Below are 23,179 nucleotides of genomic sequence, written 5' to 3' on the forward strand. Positions count from 1 at the left end.
GTGCATTTTAGAAGGCTGTGATTCAGAAGGCAACTGCCCCCCTCAGTTCTCCTCTGAGCCACAGCACTTCCATTAGCTTGAGCCTTTTGTTTTGCTGCTCTGGTCTGAGTCATGATTTCTTTTAATTTAAATAAAATTTCAATTTCAGTTTATAACCCTAACTTATCTCCCAACACAGTTATAACGGGATATATATTTTTTAGTGTCAAGTATTAATTATCTCCGAGTTCCCTTTATATAACTTCCGTATCAGTTATGTATTAATTAATTATGTTACATTTGTAATCTAAGTCGGTATATGTATTTAGTTAAAAGTATAGTTTTAAATGCAACGAAGTTCAACAAGTTTAATAGATTTTACCGATCACCGAAAATATTATAACCTATACTATACTAACGCTATCTAGGTTCGATATATAATGATAGTATGACAAGGACGATGGCGGGAAGTTACGAACGGTAATCTATGAACACTTAAGTATTAATTAACTTTCAAATCTCGCTGTCGCAATTCAGAATAAACTAACGATCCTTACTAGGTCTATAAGCTACTTACAAAAAATAATTTGATGTAAAAAATATTCAATAAGCGGCTAAATATGGCTAAAAAACTTCTCGTTCAGCGGAGGACTTGTAACACGTGGATACCCTTACCGATACTTTTATGCAATTGCAAGGCCGAGTAAAGAATAAATACACCAAATTAATCAGAAAATCACAAAATAGTGTTATACTACTAAATTTAAATCAAAAGTTTTAGAAAAACAATAATTTCAAATCAATAAATAAGAAGAATCCACTTAGCGGCTTTGAACACGTCTGGCCCCTACTAGCCTCGTCAGCAGAGGAGTCTGCTGATGAGGCAGCAGACTCCTCTGATGTAAGACAGTTTAAGTCACTAGCTTTAATTGAGGATGGTAAATCTGAAGTTCTGAATGTTAAAATGATGGATCTAGTTGGATTGAAATTTCCATCTTTTTTAGTCATAATTCATTTGACATCAATTACTTTTTGCCTGTTGAGTTCCTGGAGTTGTTGTTCTTCTTCTTCAGACACTGTAATTAGGTCCCACTTACTAATAACACCTTTTGATGAATTTAAGGTTTTCTGTGGGAGAATTTATACAATCCACCAAATATTGTCTTTAACAGCTGCTCAGAATGTTTTGAGATGGCTGTTTCAATTAGGCGGTCTCCAGATTGCAGTCTTTTCGCCATTTCTGGTGATCCAGCAAATTCATCACAACACTGTGCTTCCCCTTGAAGCCTTCTGGGTTGACTGAAGACATGGTCGATCTCAGGAATTTCTGATTTTGAGCTTAAGGGCTCTAAAGGTGGATAACTGCTCGTATCCATGATGGCTCCTTTGGGCTCTGGGGGTTTATTTTTACCACCTAGGTTACTGGCCCCGCTACAAAGAGGCAATAGCAGATCTGCTTGGTAGCCAAGCGCAGGGGTTACTGAAATTAGTAAAAGTACTAAAATTTAATGAAAAAGGTACCTTCTTTTTCTGGGCTCTCTCCCTATGACTTTTAAGATAGTAGAGCTACATAACAGAAAAATGTAATAGGCACAGAGAAAACTAAGGAAAACTGAGTTGCCGCAGAGAAAGCACTCTTAAATCACACAAATAATGCTTGGCCACACGGCACCTAGGGCCAATTCTGCTGCTATAGCCAGCTGTGCATTGTTTATTATAGTGCTTGTTAAGTACTGGTGATTTCATTTTTTTGTGAAATGGCTGATTTAAAGGAACAACCCATTTGTGTGAAATTTTGCTTCACATTGGGAAAAAAAAAAAACCAGAATCAGTAATGTATGAGATGCACAAAACACCTTTTGATGACAGTGCCATGGGGAGAACACTAACTAACATTTTTAATGGTTTTCATGAAAAAACATCAGTTGAAGACAGTGAGCATCAGGTCACTTACTGACAAGTTGCACAAATGAAAACGTGGAGAATGTTCACCAAATTGTGGAGAAAGTATATAGTTGTTGAATGGCTAAGGCAGTAACTTGCTTCTGCTCCATTTCAGAAGGAAAAGGTCAGAAGAAGGTGTATGTATAGTCCATGGTGGTAGCAAGTGTTTTGGTGCTAAATCAATTTGGCAAAGTTAAGTGCTGAGTTTTCTGAATATTCTCCAACTCAAAAGCCAAAGAGTTCGTTACTGTTCTAGTGTGAATTATACAAATTTTCCCACTGTGCCAACAAACACTACTTTCCAAGTGGAGTCCTGTCATGGACCGAAGTTTAAGAATATATTGCTGAGCTAGTTATTTACATCAGGTGTTCAAAGGTGGTTTGTTGGATTCTATATATAAACCGTGCACTGTGTGCAAAAGGCTCCTGTGGCAACACATATATTGCATACAAGAATAAACAGCACTAGTGAGCTCTTAGTGAATTTGGACAGGATAAGTGTTTGTTAAAAACAGAGAAGAGAACATCAGTCAGCTCCCCATTACATTGGTGAGAGAGCTCGTAGTATGCCGAGTTTTTTCGTGCAGACTCTTATTTGATGGATATGTTTGACAAAAGTTAACTTGCCATCTAATATTAATCCTAGAAATTCTACATTTGCACTGACAGAAACTGTTCCCCCATAAAGTTTCAATTCTGGATCAGGATGTAGATTCTTTTCATGATGAAAGTGGATGCAGACTGGTTTTTTTTTTTTGTGTTGCTATTCTGTAATAACCAATGTTTAATGTCCATTTACTGATATGATTAACAGCTGTCTGCAGTCATATTGCATTAGATATGGATGGTGCTAGTTGTTCTGAAATTATGTTTATTTATATAGCGAATAATGTGGCACTGAGAGCCGATCCCTGGAGAACTCTTTGCTGAAAAATTCAGGACTGGTGAGTTCTCACAGTAACTTGAAATATCCTATCTGATAGGTAGTTCCTGATAAAGAGATGTCCTCTTAATCTGATTTTGTAAAGATCTTGTCAGATTCCATATCTCCATGTTGTGTCATAAGCCATTTCCATATCAAAGAAGACATACTAGATGTTCTGTAAAAAAGAATTTCTTATATCTGATTCTGTTCTCACCAGATGATCAAGGGTGGTTCTGCTATTGCTAAAACCACATTTTGTGTCTTAGTTAAGCAGTAATATCCTTCATCATACTAGGTCGGTTGTGCATTGTCCATTCTTTCTAAACATAGGCAACTGCTTAACTATTTGTTGTTGGAAAGTAATTAGCAGGAATAGTATGATCTTTGTCTGCTTTGGCAAAATCAGGACTGTCATTCAAGTCTGGAACAGTCTGATTTAAGCCAAGCATCTGGAAAACATTCTACTATTAAATATCCTATTATACAGATGGAGGATGTGTTCACACAATGATATTATGAAGTGTATTAATATGTTGTAGGTGAATGCTATCTATTACAGCACTGGCTTTTGAAAGGGATAGTACTATTTTCAATTCTTCTATTGTGAAAGGTTTGTTATATGGCTTTAGTTCCTTCAAAGTAATATTTAAACATTGTTTTTCATTACATGATTTTATCAGAAGGTCTGATGAAGGAAGTTTTGGCAGAAATGTGAGCAAATGTTTTACCTAATGCATTTTCAAGTGCAAAAATAGGTCTAGCAATTGTTCAGCCATTATGCTTTAATACTGGAGAGGTGTGATTCACATATTTACCAGTCATTTTGAAAATTTTGTTCCAAACTGAATTCATACTGGTTGACTGCATTATTGCTTAAGTAATATCTTGCTTTTGCTCAAACTTTTTGAAAAAAAAATTAGGTTTTCTGTGGTAGGATATAAGAAGAAATGATCCTATGCTTTATTCTGTGTTAATTTAACTTCATTACATTCAGACATCCACCACTGATTTGGGTGAAATGGAAAACATGATGACGTTTTCTGCTTGTATTCTTATCTTTGTGACATGCTTCACAGCTTCATTATTGTTCCTTGGTTAATATTAGCATTAGTAGAGGCATATGACGCAAAAAGCAAGTTATACAGCATCAAACAAAAAAAAAACACCTTACCATTTCACATATCCATTCACTCCAAAAGTTGTCCAGTTCCTCCTTGAATTTATTTAAGCTATCAATGTCCACAACGACAGATGGAAGTTTTTGTCCAGTTCCTCCAGCTGTCAATGTCCATGACAGATGGAAGTTTGTTTCAGCAGTCAACCACCTGCTGACTAAAGGCAAATTTCTGCACATCTATCTGTAACTATCATTCCTCAGTTTGAATTTATGGCCCCTCAGGTTCGTAATCTGAGCAACAGGAAGAATCCCATCAGCACTGAGCTTGCTGAAACCATTCAAGGCCTTACACACCTCAGTAAGATCACCTTGCAGGTGCCTAATTTCCAGATGCTGCAATTTGCAGAACTTAAGCCTTTCTTGGTAATAGCAACCCTTTGTTCCACACATTAATCTCACTACCCTTCTCTGTACTCGTTCCAGCAGCTTTACATCCTTCCTAAAATGAAACCTCCAGACCTGTACACAGTACTCATGGTGTGGCCTGACCATTGCCTTATACAAGGGGATAATCACCTCCTTATCCCTGCTAGCAAAATTCCAGTACATCATTGACAAGACCCCTAATGAGCTACTCTTGTAGTCCATCTGCACTGCTCAGAAAACTTCATATCTGACTGCACAATTACCCCAGGTCTTTTTTCATTCTCCACTACCCTGAGTGTAGTACTGCACAGTTGGTATGTTAATCTAGGGTTACTGCTACTCATACGCAGCACTTTGCATTTGTCAATGTTAAACTTCAGTTGCCACCACTCAGCCCATCTGCTCAACTTTTCCAGATCCTGTTGCAGTAATGTACCATCCTTACTGTCATTAATAACCCTACCAACCTTCGTATCGTCTGCAAACCTGGACATTAAGCCTGATATACCTTCATCAATATCATTGACAAATACAGAAAACAACAATGCTGCTTAAGCATGCCTGGGATTTGTGTATACTTAGTTACTTGAATATTAGTCTTGTACTTGTAAATGTGGGATATTTATTACACACACACACACACACATGCGCGTGCTCACGCACGCACGTACAAAAATTGGATATATAGAAAGTCATCCAAAATTCTGAAGACTGTTACGAGAAGTTAACTTGTGGGACATGTTGTTTTTTTCCATGGCTACAAAGTTAATTTTTATGTATCTGAATAGATTTAGCTATCAATTAAGCATTTAGCACATAAACTATTTTGAGGTCAACAAAATCTTATATTATATTATATTTCCCATGTGGGATGATATAGACTACTGTTAACATTTGTGATAATTGGGCCAATTATGTGACAATTATGTTGCCTATAATTTTGCACTGGTATATATACATATGATTTGGGTAGTGAATTGTATATTTTTATGGTCCTCCAAACATTTTGGTGATTTTACCTTAAAGAATCTTTACCTTTATGCCCATTGTCCATATTTAGACATAATAGCTTATTGTAATTATTACTTAGTTTAATGATCATGAATATTTATTATGTATACTGGCCTCTCTATGTTGTTCTGAGATTTCCACTTTTTTTTTTTTTTTTTTTAATCCTGGCTTGGGCTACCAGGTTTTCTCTTTCTTATGGGTGTAGGGTTTTGTCCCTTTTTGGGACTGGTAGGCTTTTCACATGGCCAGTACAACTCATGATATGCACTACACAAACATAACACTACTCACATGCCTGCCTTTTAGAGAGTTCTGTATCTGCACAGTGAAATAAAGCAGAGATGAACTAACATTCCGGGTGCCACCACAACAAAAAATATACATACATACAAAATATTTTCATAGATTTATTTTAAGCATGCTGAATGGGCAAAAGGAATGGAGGCATATTTGTTTCCATTATGCAGGAGCACTTCTTTGAGGATTGTTTCTGTGAGTCAATAAATAATTAGTCCACTCTGCTGGCTGGTAAAAAATTCCAAAAAAAATTCATAACTGAAGGAGCATTGTAACAATATATCATTCAGCCTTTTTTTTTTGGAAAAATGGGTAACCAATTATTTTTCACAATGTCTGTACCATGAAAAGACTGTTCAGGGCTAGCAGATTCTTGGATTTCCGTTTTTAGTCTAAGGGCCCTGTGGGTAGACTTCAATCTCTCATGAGATTACAGTTGTTTATAAAAAGTAAACATCAAGTTTACTTTTTATAAACAACTGTGATCCAGAGTTGTGAATTTCTTCATCACAATAGTTTAAATTATCTTCTAAATCACAAATGTATACTCGGGATCTGACAATGTTATGGCTTTCTTTTTACCTTTTCCATAATTGCAAGCCCTGTACACGTGAGGGCCTCAACTTTTATCTTGATGACCTAATTTAATTCAAAGATATGGGGCATATACATTTTTCACAAATGATGTCATATCCTGCTTTTGTTTTTCACAACAAAGTTACTGCAATTAACTAAATATATATGATTTGTTCACATAACCACCAGCTGCCATTGTCAAAGACAAAATATGAAAATCACGATAGAAGCAGATACTAGTGAGCACAACTTAATGCAGAAAACAATTTAATGCAGAAGATATATATTGAAGGTATATATTTATATACCTTCACAGGTATATAAATATAGCTACTTAACTTGTATATCTCAATATGCTAAACACATTTTGGCACATCTACACCTGTCACTCACAAAGGAAGTAGTATGCATATTGCATAGGCACCTCCATAGCCAGGTGGGCAGAAGCAGCAGTGCATAGCACATGCTTCTTGATTAGACCAGGGTTCGAGCCCATGACCACCAAATACGGAGGATGCAGAAAGGTTAGGGAGAATGACCATCGCATATATACCCGCAGCAATATGGTCTTAGTTGCTAATGCTCCTAAAAACCAAATAACAACAACAATAGCATATTGCATACACTTGAAATATGTATCTAAGAAAACAATTCTTACCATTTGTGAAAAGGCTGTGTAATAGGCAAAAATGGTTTGGATTTTAAGAATTAGCACTAAAAGTACACCTAGTAACCGCACGAATTTTGAAAACCTGAAAATCTATGCAAACTAGTGTTATTATTATAAATTAATTATTTTTATGAAAAAAAGACATATTTCTGATATTCCATAGGTTTCAAAATTCCTAGTTATGTCTTTGTGTGCAGTCTAATACTGCAATAAAAATATCCTGCTTTTACTGCATTGGGTGGCTTTGGTGTGTTAAAGGAATATTAGATTTTTGGTTTGGATGATAGTAACTTCTTTTTTGACTGTAGTTCTGCTAACATTATGACTCCTTTTTTTCCTGAAGCTAACTTTAAATTTCCTCTTCAGACATTTAGAAGAGCCCAATATGGCAAAGGTGTGAGGGGATACTGTTTCTGGTAATCCTGTAAAGATTGTAATTGCTATGTGTAATAACCTTTCAGTAGGCCTAGTATGGGCTATTTCTATCAATAAGTCATCTGATTTTAATCTCTTAACATTTCTGGTGGACCACCAAACTCTTAAGGCTCCTTTGTATGAGAAAGGGTGGCAACTGACCTACTGCTTTCTCTCTAATTTAATGCATTATCAAGTACATTGGAACATATAAAGTAGTGAGTCACTTCTATTGACTTTTCTAGTTGTTTTGGTTACTGCTGTGAGAGAACTAGATTTCCCATTATATTAGTAATTCTCAGATTCATGAACCCAGTGGATTTCTGGACTTAGGAGTCAGTTCACTCCATTTTGTCTAGAGAATAGAGCTTCTCCCTTACAAGTTACTGGCCATGCAATGTCGAGGCAGGAGCAGAAAAAGATTAGTAATTAAATATATACCAGAAAATAAAAAGAAAAGAGAAGATTGCTTTCTTCCCTAATATAGTAAAGGGGGATTTCTTTATAACAGATTAGTTAATTGTATATTAATAAAAACTTTAAACAAGGAAATGATTGATTTTGATATGTCCCTCATTTTAATTTCTTTGAGGGAATCAACCTTGTTCTTCAAGCTCATTTTTACCCATCATAATGCTGAATTTGTGCTTAATTTCCTGACACTCTATGCAACAAAATTACCTAAAGGCATCCCCACTGGAAGCCTTTAGGTATCCAATTGGTTGCGAGGTGTCTCAAGTTTTTATCCAAAAAAGGCCAATATCTGAGCTTACCAATCTGGTAAATAAGTTGAGAAAATAATGGATACAAATGTCCAGTATTTTCTAATTAAATAAATTTTATTATAATTTTATAAGTTTGTTAGTTTAATTTTAATTATATTCAGTTTTCATAAGTTTCAATACATTTTTAAACTATTGTCACTATTTAGGTTTAAAGAATACAATTCTCTAATACAGATTAGAGAAATGTATTCTTTAATCCTTATTATTCTCACATAAAAAAGATGAATAAAGTTTCAACTATGTTTCAAATAAAATTCCAATTTCCATGGGCAGATTGAACGAAAATTGTGAAATCTCGATTCAACATAGAAACAACATAAAGTAATAGAAAGTAATTACATAAAGTAACTTCTTTCCTTCTTTCTTATTTTTTTTAATAAAATACCTCTCAACTGTTTGGATGCAAAAATGATAAAAGCTGTGCAATCAAATTTAAATTACAACTCAGATTATTATTTTGAAAACAATTTAAATTTACTTCCATTAGTATTTCTTATTATAATTCAATATGAACTTCAATCCAAAAATCCAATAATCTGACGTTTATTTAAAAAAAGTTCTTATTTGAAAAGTTCAAATAAGAACTTTTTTTTCCTTGCACCACACCCTTTCCTCATGCATGTAAGGTATTTTTTATGGAAATCATCTAAGTCAATTACTTGTTGGATGATTTACTTAAAGTAACTTTAATAAACCATCTAAATTTTAACTTTAACAATTGTTTAAAGTAACTGATGTGAATATGCAAAACTAAATCTTTCAAGTAAATGAAACACAAATCTGCAGAAAAGTAAAATCAGTAGTTGTCTGGTTTTTAAAGTCCCTGGACAATGCTAAATGTATCTTAAAATTACATTATATTCTGAATTCATATATTTGAATCTGTTATACCTTTAAATTATAAAATCATGTTTGTATTGTACATATTTATAGTATAAAATAAATTTATAAAACCTATAAAAACACTCCATATTCCTATGGAAGTACACAAAAGAACATTAAGTAGTTATTATACCACGACACGAGCCAGTGAATGATGGCAGCAGAATTCTTTCCTATTTTAACTCTTATTTTTGAGAAATTTCCCAGGCAACATAAGAAATAATTTCATCTACTTTATTAGATAAACACATATAATAACTGCACTATTAAATTTGAACGGAAAGATAAAATAAAACCTAAAATAAATAAAACCTCTGGCAGTAAGCTAGATAATCTTGTAATAACTGAGAGTAAAGTGGAAGAGAAATTGTTGAAGATAAACATAAGAAAGGCACCTGGGGTGGATGGAATCTATCCAGTTATATTAAAGGAGGCAGCAAAGGAAGTAAGCAAACCTTTAGCCATAATTATGAGAGCCTCCTTGGCCTCAAAGGAGGTACCCATGGACTGAAGATAAAATTATGAAGATGTACAAATGTAACCCCAATCCACAGAGGATCAAAGGGAGACGCAGGTAATTACAGACCTTTAATTTAACTTCTGTTCCAGGGAAATTAATGGAGGCACTGGTTAAAGAAGCATTGCAGGATCATCTAGACAAGACTTCAGTTATAGCTCAGACACAGCATGGTTTTGTTAAGACGAAGTCTTGCCTGACCAATTTGATTGGATACTATGATGTAGTCACAAAGGAACTGGATGCAAAAGAATAATTTTGATACCATATATTTGAATCTTAGAAAGGCTTTTGATGCTGTGGCACATGGAAGACTGCTGCACAAATTGGAGCAGTGTGGCATTGGAGGCAAATTGTTGCTATGGATAAAGGGATGGTTGAGTGGGAGAAGACAGAGAGTGGTAATCAATGGACACTGCTCAACGTGGACTAATGTTATTAGTGGAGTCCCTCAGGGTTCAGTGTTGGGTCCATTGTTGTTTTCTGTATTTATAAATGATATTGGTGATGGTATATCAGGCTTAATGTCCAAGTTTGCAGATGATACGAAGGTTGGCAGGTTTGTTAATGACACTAATGACAGTACGCTGCTGCAACAGGATCTAGAAATGTTGAGCAGATGGGCTGAGAGGTGGCAAATGAAGTTTAACATTGACAAATGTAAAGTACTACTTATGGGAAGCAATAACCCCAGAGTAACGTATCAACTCTGTGGTACTACACTGACAGTGGTAGAGAATGAAAAGACCTGGGGGTAATTGTGCAGGCAAATATGAAGTTTTGTGAGCAGTACAGATGGTCTGCAAGAGTATCTCATGGTATCTTGACAATGATATACAGGAATTTTTTTAGCAGGGATAAGGAGGTGATAATCCCCTTGTATAAGGCAATGGTTAGGCCACACCTTTAGTACTGTATACAGGTCTAGAGGCCTCATTTTAAGAAGGATGTAGAGCTGTTGGAACGAGTACAGAGAAGGGCAACAAGATTAGTGAATGGAACAAAGGGTTTCTCTTACGAAGAAAGGCTAAAATTTTGCAAATTACAGTGTCTGGTGACTAGGCACCTGCGAGGTGATCTGATTGAGATGTATAAAGCCTTGAATGGTTTGAGCATACTCAATGCTGATGGGATTTTTCCTCTTGCTCAGAATAATCACCTGAGAGGGCATAAATTCAAATTGAAGAAAGACGGTTGTAGGATAGATGTGCGGAAGTTTGCCTTTAGTCAGCGGGTGGTTGATTGCTGAAACAAACTTCCATCTATCGTTGTAGAAGCTGATAGCTTAATAGATTCAGGGCAGAACTTGACAAACATTTGGAGCGAGTGGATTGGTGAAATAAGGGTTTTTTTTTTTTTTTTGGCTGATGCTATATATGCTTGCTTTCTTGCGTCATGTGCCTTTGCTAATGCTAATAATTTTTAAAAAATATAAAATTCTATTCAGCAGATTTTGCATATTGTAGCTTGCATTCTTTTCTGTTTGGGGCTATCTGGTTATAGAAGGATCCTGTAGAGTTACAATATTCATACAAGTACTAGGAAGGAAGTTGCAGACTATATCCAAACAGTCTAAAAAATATCATTTGAATGGATAATCTGCAAATTGGATAATCCACACATGGTTGTGAGTTTATCGTATTACTAACAGTAAATGAGCATAACTGTTGAATTGATTTATGGTTTTGAATCTCCCATGAATATCTTGAGCTTTAAGATTCAACAATTTAAAAAAGCAATGTATGCAAAAATATGTATGCAGAGCTACAATGGGCATTCAGATTTAAACAACATGTTTTTTACTAACCAAAAATTTATCATTATACTTTTTCTGCCCAACTAATATAAAAATGCAAAATTTCAAATGTTGTTCTTGATCCAAAAATACATTTTAAACATAAAAATAACCACTGGAATATTTGCAACTTTTTTTTTAGAAGTGAAACTTCTCACACCATTTACAAAATTAACTTCTCAGCATTATCAGACCAAGCAATGGAATAGAGAATAGAAGCAGTTGAATAACGACTCCACACTTTGTTTCATGTGGAGTCTCTATTCAACTGCAGGAACAAAAGGGAGATGTCTCTTAAATCTGACATTATAATGTTTAGATATTTATATAGTAGCAGTCTTGGTTGACAGGAATACAAACCTTTTGTATATTTTTTATGAATGGGTATATATGTATGAAAAAAAACTCATACACATGATGAAAAATGTGAATAGAGATTCCACATGAAACAAAGTGAAACTAATCACTTTATGGGCATTTTAACTTTTGTAAATGCATGCATAAACTTGACTCAAGTATAAAAGTAATAACAAATTAATATGACATTTAAAATAAGACATTTTAAACTAAAAAAAATCCATGAGAGAGAACTTTTACTTACCTTGTAATAATGCCATGGATATAATGATTTGGGCCCCAGCGAGGCAGTGTTCCTCGACCTCTAAGACCTGTTCTGCCAAAAGGATTTCTACAATTAGAGTAATGTGCAAGTATATTAGTCACGATAAGCGAGCAGTTTATGAAGGTCTGTACAACCTTGATGATGGGCTAGCTGAACATTATGAATGAATGGGACACTAATTGAAAAAAAAAAAAAAAAAAAATTGCCAAAACAAACCTTGTAATTGGGAATTTTTTTTAACGATATCCAAATATGGTGAGGGAGGTCTTTCACACTTTCATTCTCAAAACAAATAATTCTACATTCTTCATCAACACTTCCTTTAACTGTTGTGCTGTACCTCAAGTATCTTCATTTAATAATTTTTCTAATTTTAAACAAATGTTTTTAACCAAATTTGCTTAAGTTTTTCTCAAAAACTGCACAACTATTCATTAAGCTGCTCATGAATTTAGCAAGTAAATTTTTTCAACTGTCAATTATGTTGTGATGATGCTATGTGATATATACTGGTATAATTTTATTTAATTAAGACCTACTGCATTACAATTATGGCAAAGGGATTACTTATCTCTTTTGCTGCCTCTCTTAAAATAATTGAATGATCCTATCCACCGAACATGCCTTCTTTTATGTTTAGCTTCATCAATTTCTCTTTCACTTTCCTTTCAGTTATCAAAAAATCATTTAGTTCTCTGTTAGAGTCTGATAAACGTGTTTTCCCCTCCCCTAAAGAATTTCTGATGTGTGAATAGACGCAAAATACCTATTCTGTTTGTCAGCAACCTGAGCAGGTTAATCAACAGTTAAACCATCAATATCAAGTGGACCAATGTTATTCATCCCCTTCCTTCTAGTTTTTACCTAACTAATGAAGTCTTTGCTGTTTTTCTTTGCATCCTTTTGTTAAAGACTTCTCATAATCTGCCTTAGCTTGCCTATCCTTCTTTGTGACTTGATTGCAGACTAGTTTATATCTACCATAGGCGTCTGTATTGCCTGGTAATTTATATGCATCCCATGCATGTTTTTTTTTTTTTTTTTTTTCTGTCATGAGCCTCATTAGTTCATCTGACATCCATTTAGATCTAAGCCATGAACAGTATTTCTTAGTTGGTATGAAAAGCCTAATAGCTTCCATGAATACATTCCATTTAGAATTTGCTGTTGGTATCATTATCAGTTGATCTCACTGCACAGAATTCAAAAACTGTCTGAGATCCCATCAGTTACCTTTATGAAATCAAAAGCCCTTCCCTTTACCCTTGATGGTGGTTGCATCTCTAAGTAAACTCCACATCAGGACACTGTGATCACTGCCACCTACTGGTTCTTTTATCTGAAAAATTATTTTATCATGAAAAATTACTGCTGATAATCAGATGAAGAGTATTACTCTCTCTCTTGTTGTCTCTCTAACATGCTGTTGTAGAAACAGTGACCAACCCACAAAGTCCAGTCACTATCTGGAAAGTTGAAGTTCCCTTATTATAAGACATTCTTGAGTTACTTGCCCACTATAATATGTCTGTATAGTTTTTCATTATATTCATCAAAGTCATTTAGTCCATAACACACTCTTACTTTCATTTTTGTTTTCTCAGTGCTTATGACACACCAAACTGACTCAAAATTATACTGGCCAACCATCAACTGGGTGCACTCACCTCAGATTTAATATGCTTAATAACATAAACCCCCCCCCACCTCTCTCAATATCATTGGTACTCTAGTTTTTTTTTTCAAAAGAATACCACAAGCTTTCAGGTTGTTCAGAAGAAGATACCCAAAGTTGTATCCTGCAGAATCACCTTCTAATATTGTAAGTGAAAGCAAGCTGCTTTCAACTTAGTGATTTTTTTTTTTCTTTTTAAGAAAATTCATCGCAATGGGATACAGCTCTGAGTCACTTGGATGAAAATGCTTCATTTTTCAGCACTGTCAATATCTTTTCTCTCCCTATCGTGTAATTTCACTAACAGTGCCTTTGCTTTTATATTTCTGCAACAATTTTTTTTTTTTTGAAATTTTACTATTAGGAAACATTTCTCAACAATGCACTTGCATTATCAGCACAACTCAGAGGAAGGTTACAGTCAATGATAAAAGATGCAAACATTGAGCATGTGTGACATCATCATCACTATGAAATACTAAATATATTTTTGCATTTTTCTGTGCATTGCATACTGTCCTTACACTTATTTTGAAAATGTCTGATTACATTGTGTTTCTTGATGAAATTAAACAATTATATCTGCATGTAGTACACAAGGCAAATGTATTTTTTAGCTTTTTACAATATGCGGAAAATATGTCTTCCAAAGTTTTACTTTATATTTCTTTGCCTAATTACTGAAAGATGTTGATTAGCTTTGCACAATCCAAGTACAATGTAAATGACTGACAGTACATTACACCAATATTTATCCTGTTTCTACTTTCAATGTAGACTAGTACACCTGATGGCCAATTGGTTAAAGAAAACAAGCCAAAAATTTGTAAATTTAAAAAAAAAAATTCAAATTTTAACAAAGTTTTACTTTTTTTTTTTGAAAAGAAAAGCATGGAGAACAACTGAGTTGTGCAAAAAAGAAGGTGGAGGAAACCCTTGGTCACCAACTATATCATAACAGAGAGGGGAAGAGAGTAAAAAAAGGATTCTTCACCATAAATGTAAAAAATTTGCAGCTATGTATTAGTCACTATTCCTTATTCAAATACTTTGACTATGATCCACCCAAACATTTTATGTTTTACTTCACCTATTTGGAGCGGATTTTCCAAGATGTAACTTTAAAATATCTTTAATTTTTAAGGGCAAAGATTTTTGCCATTGAATATTGGTTTCTAACCTGGGCCTTTTACGAAGAAAAATTTCTCTGTAAGATCTACTTCTCATATAACAAATTGGTTAAGTTTTTGAAATTTTCAAACAGCAGGCATAAAAGCAGTCTGACCTTTTATAAAGTCTGTAATACCAACATATATTGCCATGATTTTTGGTTCTTAGGTGGATGGAAGATTCCAAGATGCCTTACCAGGTGATATCAAGCTATTGGTTCATTCTAAAATCCATTAATGATTTCAAAAATATCAACTCTGACTTGTATTAAACCATTCAGATGAGTACTAAACTGATAACCAAAATAATTATTCAAATTTCAATCAAAAAATTTACAAATTAAATCTTTCTTCAAACCTAAAATTAAAATCAGAATAGCTTTCACAAACCACACATTTTTAAATTCCTAAGAGTGGTTCATTCAGTTCGGTGGTGTGCTTTTTTTTTTCAATATTGTAACCACAAGATTACAAAGTAATAATCATTTTTTGAATGGCATTCTTGCCACACAAAACTCCATTAATTTGTTACTTCTCTTCCAAATTAAAAAGTTAAAATAAGGAATCAACTTCACAAAGGTAAAGATAAAGTCACTACAAATTATAAAAAAAAAAAAAAAAAAATTGCCATTCTTTAGTATATTTCAGATCTGAATATCCACAGGTTTTCTATTTTGACAAAATGCAAAGACACCGTATTTCCCCATGTATAAGATGCACCCTTTTTCGAAAAATTTGGGGTCTAAAAACTGGGTGCATCTTATACAGTGGTTGTAGATTTTTTTACTTGCATTTCCCGCTTTTTCGCGCTTGTTGTTTTTGCGCTCATTGTTTCACACTTGTTACCGGTATAATAGGTTATGTTTTGCCCAGAAATGGCTCAGAAAAGATTTTTGTACAGTGCTGAATTCAAGTTAAAAGTGATCCAGTTTGCAAAAGTGAATGGAAATCGTGCTGCTGAATGTAAGTTTGGTCCTCCTCCAAATGAGAAAACAATTCGAGACTGGCTATGGGAAGAAGAAACCCTACTGAAAACGCCATGGCAGAAGAAGGCCACGAGAGGCAAGTCAACAAAATGGCTTGATTTAGAGAGGGAATTGAAGATATGGATTGAAGAGCAAAGGGCAATTGGAATTCCTGTGTCCATAAAGATGGTTCAGCATGAGGCAAGAAGAATTGCTGATGAAAAAGAAGTTACTGATTTCAAAGGAGGACACAACTGGTGCTTCAGGTTCATGAAACGGAATGGACTAAGCATGCATACACGCACCAGACATGTCCAAAAGATGCCTGAAGGCTATGAGCAGAAGGTCCTTGAATTTCATCGTTTTGTCATTCAATATCGGAAGACACATCAGTTTGAGTTGGGACAGATTGCAAATATGGACAAAGTCCCCCTTCAATTTGATATCCCAAGTAACAGAACTGTTGATAAGAAGGGGGTGAAAACTGTAACTGTGAAGACAAGTGGACATGAAAAGAACCATTATACAGTTGTTCTAGCTTGTTGTGCCGACGGAACTAAGCTGCCTCCTATGCTGATTTTCAAATGCAAAACAATGCCAAAAGAAGACATTCTTCTAGGAGTGATTTTCCACGTTCATGACAAGGATTGGATGGATCAGGATGGGATGAAGATCTGGTTTGAGAAAGTTTGGAGCAGGAGACCAGGTGGGCTCTTATGCAAACCTGCCCTATTGGTGCTTGATGGGTTCAGGGCACACAGAGCAAAAAACAAAACTTGCCGTCATATCTGGAGGCTTGACATCCCAGCTCCAACCACTTGATGTCAGCATTAACAAACCCTTCAAAGCTGCCATGAGAGACGAATGGAACCAATGGATGAAGTCTTCTGGGGACAATTTGACATCAGCAGGAAGAGTGAAGAAACCAACTATAGGAGAAGTTTGTAACTGGGTGAAAAGATCCTGGGATAATATCAAGATTGAGATCGTTGTCAAGTCATTTAAGAAGTGTGGCATTTCAAATGCCATAGATGGAACTGAGGAGAAGGCAATATATGAAGACGGTGATTCATCATCAGACACAGATGAGGACAAGCTAATGGATGGGAATTTTGACAGTGATGAGGAGTTGTATGAATTTTATGATGAATAAAACCTGAGTTCAATAACTTTATGTAATAAATTTTTTTCCAAATTTCGGGCCCCAAAATTAAGGTATGTCTTACACATGGGGAAATACGGTAATTAATTTAGTTGGTTAACGTTAGTTTAGAGACATCAAATTTTTATTTTTATGCTTTCTACACATAACATATTTTTATCTCTTGTATTAGTTGACCACGTATATTTCTCCCTTCTATGTAATGTATTTCTTTTAAAACATATATTTTTTGTTATTTGATGTATATTGCTAACCATTTCGGGGCCCACTGCTTACGCCCAAAGATTAAGGACAAGATACCCTACCATCTCAGGACATCTTGTTTTTGCTTTTCAGTTTTCTATGGCCAGACAATCTCTGTTTCAATCACTCAGGAATACAGCTTATTATCAACCTGATCAACTGGGTTGTCTTTGCTGTTATCATATTTTATGATGTACTAGACAACAATAAACAGAATTCATTTAATCAATTTTGGCTCTTCTGCAGTGTGGCAATTTTTGGGGAGCGGCTGTATTTGTATCAGCACTCTGTGCTACTAAGTATGGTCAATACAATAGTGGTTTGAGAACAATAACGAACCTGCTATTTCCAGTTTGGAGCCAGATCTGAATCCAACTAAACACCCTTGGGAATGTTTTGGAACCAAGTTTGAGAACCAGACCATGTTAATTCCCACAGAACTAGGCAAAGCCTTATGGGTAAGCATAGCCTGTAGAAGAATGATTCCAGTCTCCACTTGCCAAAATCATACCAGAAATGTCATTCATCCAAGCCTTTTTTATGACCATAGCAACAATGTTTCTAGGAATACCCCACCCTACTTCTCAGCTTCGGAGTCACTTGAGACATTTAGGTGGTTGCTTTTTTTTAGTAGCATTACTCAGTGGAAGGAGCTTTGAGTGTGTTCTTTTATTTTGTTAACTGTGAATTGAGCCTACCTCATAAAATTGATGAATACTTAGCATTAAAGTAAGTTTATTATCAACCAACATATTATAACTGTACTAAAAAATGCAATTGCATAGCATATCTTTTCACTATTCTCGATTTGTTCCTCTATTTTGGATCACTTTTTTTTGTTGGCAGTCATTATTCTTTACTGTAGATGAATGGAGAATTAATCAAAAGTGCCAAAAAATATATGATGCATGCTTGCTGAACATGAAGCTGAAGATGTTAGTAAACCTGAAAAGGAGGACAGCGAATTGAACCTTGACTTAGGTGATGACAGTGACCAAGACTGATTTTTTTGTCCAGGAGGAACTGACAAATTAGATGGTGAATCATCTGAGCCAGAGGTTGAATCCAAACCTGAGGTAAATCTGGGAAGGGGAAACAGAGCCAGTAACATTGGAGCTCCTTTGAATAACAATAAACAGACAATGCTTGACACTATATGATATTGCGGAAAATATTTTAACAACATTACAAGTTCTGCAAAAAAGGGACCCAAGAGGTCATAATTACAAAAAAAAAGTTTTGAGGGTCAAAAACAAACATACATGGCATACAAATCCTGCACATGGGCCATCAGTGAGATCTAAAAGTAATATTGTCCATATAATAAAAGGACCTGCTATCCATGCAAAAATTGCAGTCATTCCTGTTGATGTTTTGGGCCTGTTCATCACTGATGTGATGCTGGAACAAACTGTTATCAAAACAAATATAAAGATAGTCAAGAAGAGAGTGAAATACAAAGAAGAAACTTAAACAACAGATTATTGGGAATTTTAGTGTATTTTGGCTGACTTAAAAGATAATGTTACCTTTTTGACTAATGAGATGTTCAATCCAAAACTAAGTAGGCACATCTACAAGTTAACAAATGAGTAAAAACGGCTTCGAAATTTTGTTGAATTGTTTATGCTTTAACAACTATACAACCAAACAAAAACAGAAAAGAAAAAAAAAAAAAAAAACCAGCTTTGCTCCGTTGTGAGATTTTTGGGAATAATTTGTGAAAAATTGGAGAGAAAATTACAAACCCAGATCACATGTCACTGTGGACAAACAGCTTCTTACCCCTTTTGCATGTATTTGCCACAACATCATAATAAAAAAGGGAAAGCCAGAAACATGACAAGGTTTCATGAAGAAATTAAGGGAAGAATTGATAAAATCTCTAATGCAAAGGCTCCTGGAAAATCCAAGACTACAACAGTCTTTAATCAGTCGATTTCTGAAATTATGCAAGTTCCAGACATGGCAACAAATCTTACATGAGATGGCATCAAGAGAAGAGTAACTTGCATCTACTGCTATTATCCAAAACAATGGATGACTATGACGTTCTGCAGGTAATGTGTTCTGAACACACGGTTGTAAGGGTGCCTCCGTAGCCAGGTGGGAAGGAGCAGCAGTGCGTAGCACATGCTTCTTGATTAGACGGGGTTCGAGCCCATCACCACCAAATACGGAGGATGCGGAAAGGTCAGGGAATGACCACCGCATATACCCGGAGCAATATGGCCTTAGTTGCTAATGCTCCTAAAAACCAAATAAACAAACAAACAAACAAACAACAAGGTTGTGTGAAATGCGAAAATATGCTTTAAATTCAGTTTGTATACTACGCTTCATATTATAGCATATTAATAAATAAGTTTTAACCAGTAGTAAGGTCAATAAATCCAAACACCAGGTAGAGAAATTTACAAATACTTAGTATTACCATGCAAGCACATCATAGTTAAGCATACTAGGGTTCAAGCCAATAGGATCATACTCTATATTAAAAATTTCTTTCCTCCAACCGGATGTTTTAATTTAGTACATGCGAAAGGATTTATTAATTTAGTACATACCATACATATATAGGAAATGGTGTACAAACCAACAAACGTTTACGTTTGCCAGTACCGTTCAAAGACAGTTCTGGTCCTCTGTCATAACCTATGTGCTGTACACTGAATGCCTGGTTACTGTACACCTGACATACATAAATATATCCATATGACAGAGGACCAGAACTGTCTGTAACCTATGTGCTGTACACTGAATGCCTGGTTACTGTACACCTGACATGTATGCTTGCATGTATACCAATGCTAGAAGTATAGTAAATAAATTTGATGAATTTGAAGTGTTGGTCAAGACATCAAAGGCGGATATTGTTGGGATAGCAGAGACGTGGTGTCACACAGATATAAGGAAAGCAGAAATGGAATTTGGGGAATGTGTACAGAAAGGATAGACAGGATAGAAAGGGAGGAGGTGTTATGCTGTTAATTAAGAAAAACATAAAATCAAAAGAAGTGCATCCAGTTGATATAGATGAACAGTACACTGTTGAGTCAGTTTGGTGTGAAATAAGCACTGCGAAAGCAAAAATAAGAGTAGGAGTGTGTTATAGGCCTAATGACTCGAATAAGTACAATGAACAATTATACAGAAAAATTGAGTGGACCAGAAAATCAGAATGTCTTATATTGGGGGATTTAACTTCCTAGATATAGACTGGAACTTGTGGGATGGTCAATCACACACTAGTCAGACATTTTTGGATTTATTGGATGATTGTTTTCTGCAGCAGCATGTTTGAGAGTCAACCAGAGAGAGAGTAATACTCTTGATCTGGTTATCAGCAGTGATCACTCGTGTATTAAGAATTTGCAGATAAAGGAACCACTAGGTGGCAGTGATCATAGTGTACTGATGTGATGTGGGATTTACTTAAAGATATAATTACCATCAGGGGTAAAGGAAAGGGTTTTTGCTTCTGTAAAGGTGAGTACAGTGGTCTCAGAAAGTTTTTAAATTCTGTACAGTGGGATAAACTGATGATGTTACCAACAGTAAATTCTAAGTGGGAAGCATTCAAGGAATTAATCGTGGAAGCTATTAAAAGTTATACACATATTAAGAAATATTGTTCAAGGTTTAGGCCTAAATGGTTATCAAATGAACTAATGAGACTCGTAATAGAGAAGAAAAATGCATGGGATGCATATAAATTATCAAGCGACTCAGAAGCCTATGGCAGATATAAGCTAGTCTGTAATCAGGTCACAAAGGAGGTTAGGCAGGCGAAGGCAGATTACGAGAAATCCTTGGCAAAAGATGCTAAGAAAAACAGCAAGGATTTCTTTACTTGTATAAACTCTAAAAGGAAGGGGATGAAGCTGATTGGTCCACTTGATATCGATGGATCGACTGTTGATGATCCTGCCCAGATAGCAAACAAACTGAATGACTATTTTGCATCTACATTCACACACGAGGAGTTATTAAGGTTTGGAAATGGCAGAAGGTTATCAAATTGTAGTAGGATACTTAATGATTTTGTAATAACTGAGAGCAAAGTGGAGGAGAAATTGTTTAAGTTAAACATAAGAAAAGCACCTGGGGTGGATGGGATCTATTCCAGTTATATTAAAGGAGGCGGAAAAGCAACTAAAGCAAACCCTTGGCCATAATTATGAGAGCATCCTTGGACTCAGGGGAGGTTCCCATGGACTGGAGATGTGCAAATGTATCCCCAATTCACAAAGGGGGATCGAAGGGTAGTAGTATTGGCATGTGATGCAAGAAAGCAAGTGTATGAGCTTATGCAGTATCAGCCAAAAAAAATCACACCATTCCCTCGAAATGCCTGTCCAGTTCTTCCTTAAATTAATTCAACCTATCAACTTCCACAACGACAGATGGAAGTTTGTTCCAGCAATTAACCACCCGCTGGCTAAAGGCAAATTTCCGCACATCTATTCTACATCTGTCCTTTCTTAATTTGAATTTATGCCCCCTTAGGTTCGTAATCTGCACAAGTGGAAGGATCCCATCAGAATTCAGCGTGCTCAACCCATTCAAGGCTTTGTACACCTCTATCAGATCACTGCGCAGGTGCCTAGTCTTCCAGCCACTGCAATTTGCAGAACTTAAGCTTCTCTTGGTAAGAGGATCTGATCATTCCCCTCTCAAATCTTGTTGCCCTTCTCTGTACACGCTCAAGTAAATCTACATCCTTCCTAAAATGAGGCCTCCAGACCTGTACACAGTACTCAAGGCGTGGCCTGACCATTGCCTTATACAGAGGGACAATCACCTCCTCCTCCCTGCTAGCTAAATTCCTATATATCATTGACAAAACCCCATGACCTGCCCTGGCAGCCTGTCTGCATTGCTCAGAAAACTTCATATCTGACTGCACAATTACTCCCAGGTCTTTTTCATTTTCTACCACCATAAGTGTAGTACCACACAGTTGGTACATTTCTCTGGGGTTACTTCTACCCATATGCAGTACTTTGCATTTGTCAAGGTGACACGAGTAATTACAGGCCAGTTAGTTTAACTTCTGTTTCGGGTAAAATAATGGAGTCACTGGTTAAAGATGCATTGCTGGATCATCTAGACAAGACTGCAACAATAATTCAGACACAGCATGGGTTTGTTAAGGGAAAGTCTTGTCTGACAAATTTGATAGGATATTGTGATGTGGTTACAAAGGAACTGGATGCAAAAAATAATTTTGATATCATATATTTGGATTTCAGGAAAGCTTTTGACACTGTTGCACATGGAAGACTATTGTACAAACTGGAGCAGAATGGTATTAAGGGTAAGTTGCTACAATGGATAAAAGTATGGTTGTGTGGGAAAAGACAGAGGGTGGTAATCAATGGGTGCTGCTCTTCATGGACTAATGTTATTAGAGGAGTCCCACAGGGTTCGGTGTAGGGTCCACTGTTGTTTTGTATATTTATCAATGATATTGATGAAGGTATATCAGGCTTAATGTCGAAGTTTGCAGATGATACAAAGGTTGGCAGGGTTGTTAATGACAGTAATGGCAGTGTGCTACTGCAACAGGATCTAGATAATTTGGACAGATGGGCTAAGAAGTGGCAACTGAAGTTTAACTTTGACAAATGCAAAGTATTGCATATGGGTAGAAGTAACCACAGAGAAACGTACCAACTGTGTGGTACTACACTTAAGGTGGTAGAAAATGAAAGAGACCTGAGAGTAATTGTGCAGGCAGATATGAAGTTTTCTGAGCAATGCAGACAGACTGCCAGGGCAGGTCATGGGGTTTTGTCAATGATATATAGGAATTTTGCTAGCAGGGAAAAGGAGGTGATTATCCCTCTGTATAAGGCAATGATCAGGCCACGCCTTGAGTACTGCATACAGGTCTGGACACCTCATTTTAGAAAGGATATAGATTTACTTGAGCGTGTACAGAGAAGGGCAACAAGATTGGTGAGGGGAATGAAGGGATCCTCTTACAAAGAGAGGCTTAA

At 35.7% G+C, this 23,179-nt stretch overlaps 1 protein-coding gene across 1 annotated transcript in view; it reads right to left on the bottom strand.

Annotated features, from left to right (window-relative positions):
• The window catches only part of LOC150089487 (transient receptor potential cation channel subfamily M member-like 2), a 933,932-nt gene that overhangs the window by 77,269 nt on the left and 833,484 nt on the right, over positions 1–23,179 (bottom strand). Inside the window, exon 28 of the mRNA XM_090390003.1 lies at positions 11,940–12,026. Coding sequence (XP_090246129.1) covers positions 11,940–12,026 — 87 coding nt within the window. The remainder of the gene's footprint in view (positions 1–11,939; positions 12,027–23,179) is intronic.

Source organism: Mastigoproctus giganteus, chromosome 2, assembly GCF_048544385.1.
Source record: "Mastigoproctus giganteus isolate SK-2022 chromosome 2, ASM4854438v1, whole genome shotgun sequence".
Classification (NCBI taxonomy): domain Eukaryota; kingdom Metazoa; phylum Arthropoda; class Arachnida; order Uropygi; family Thelyphonidae; genus Mastigoproctus; species Mastigoproctus giganteus.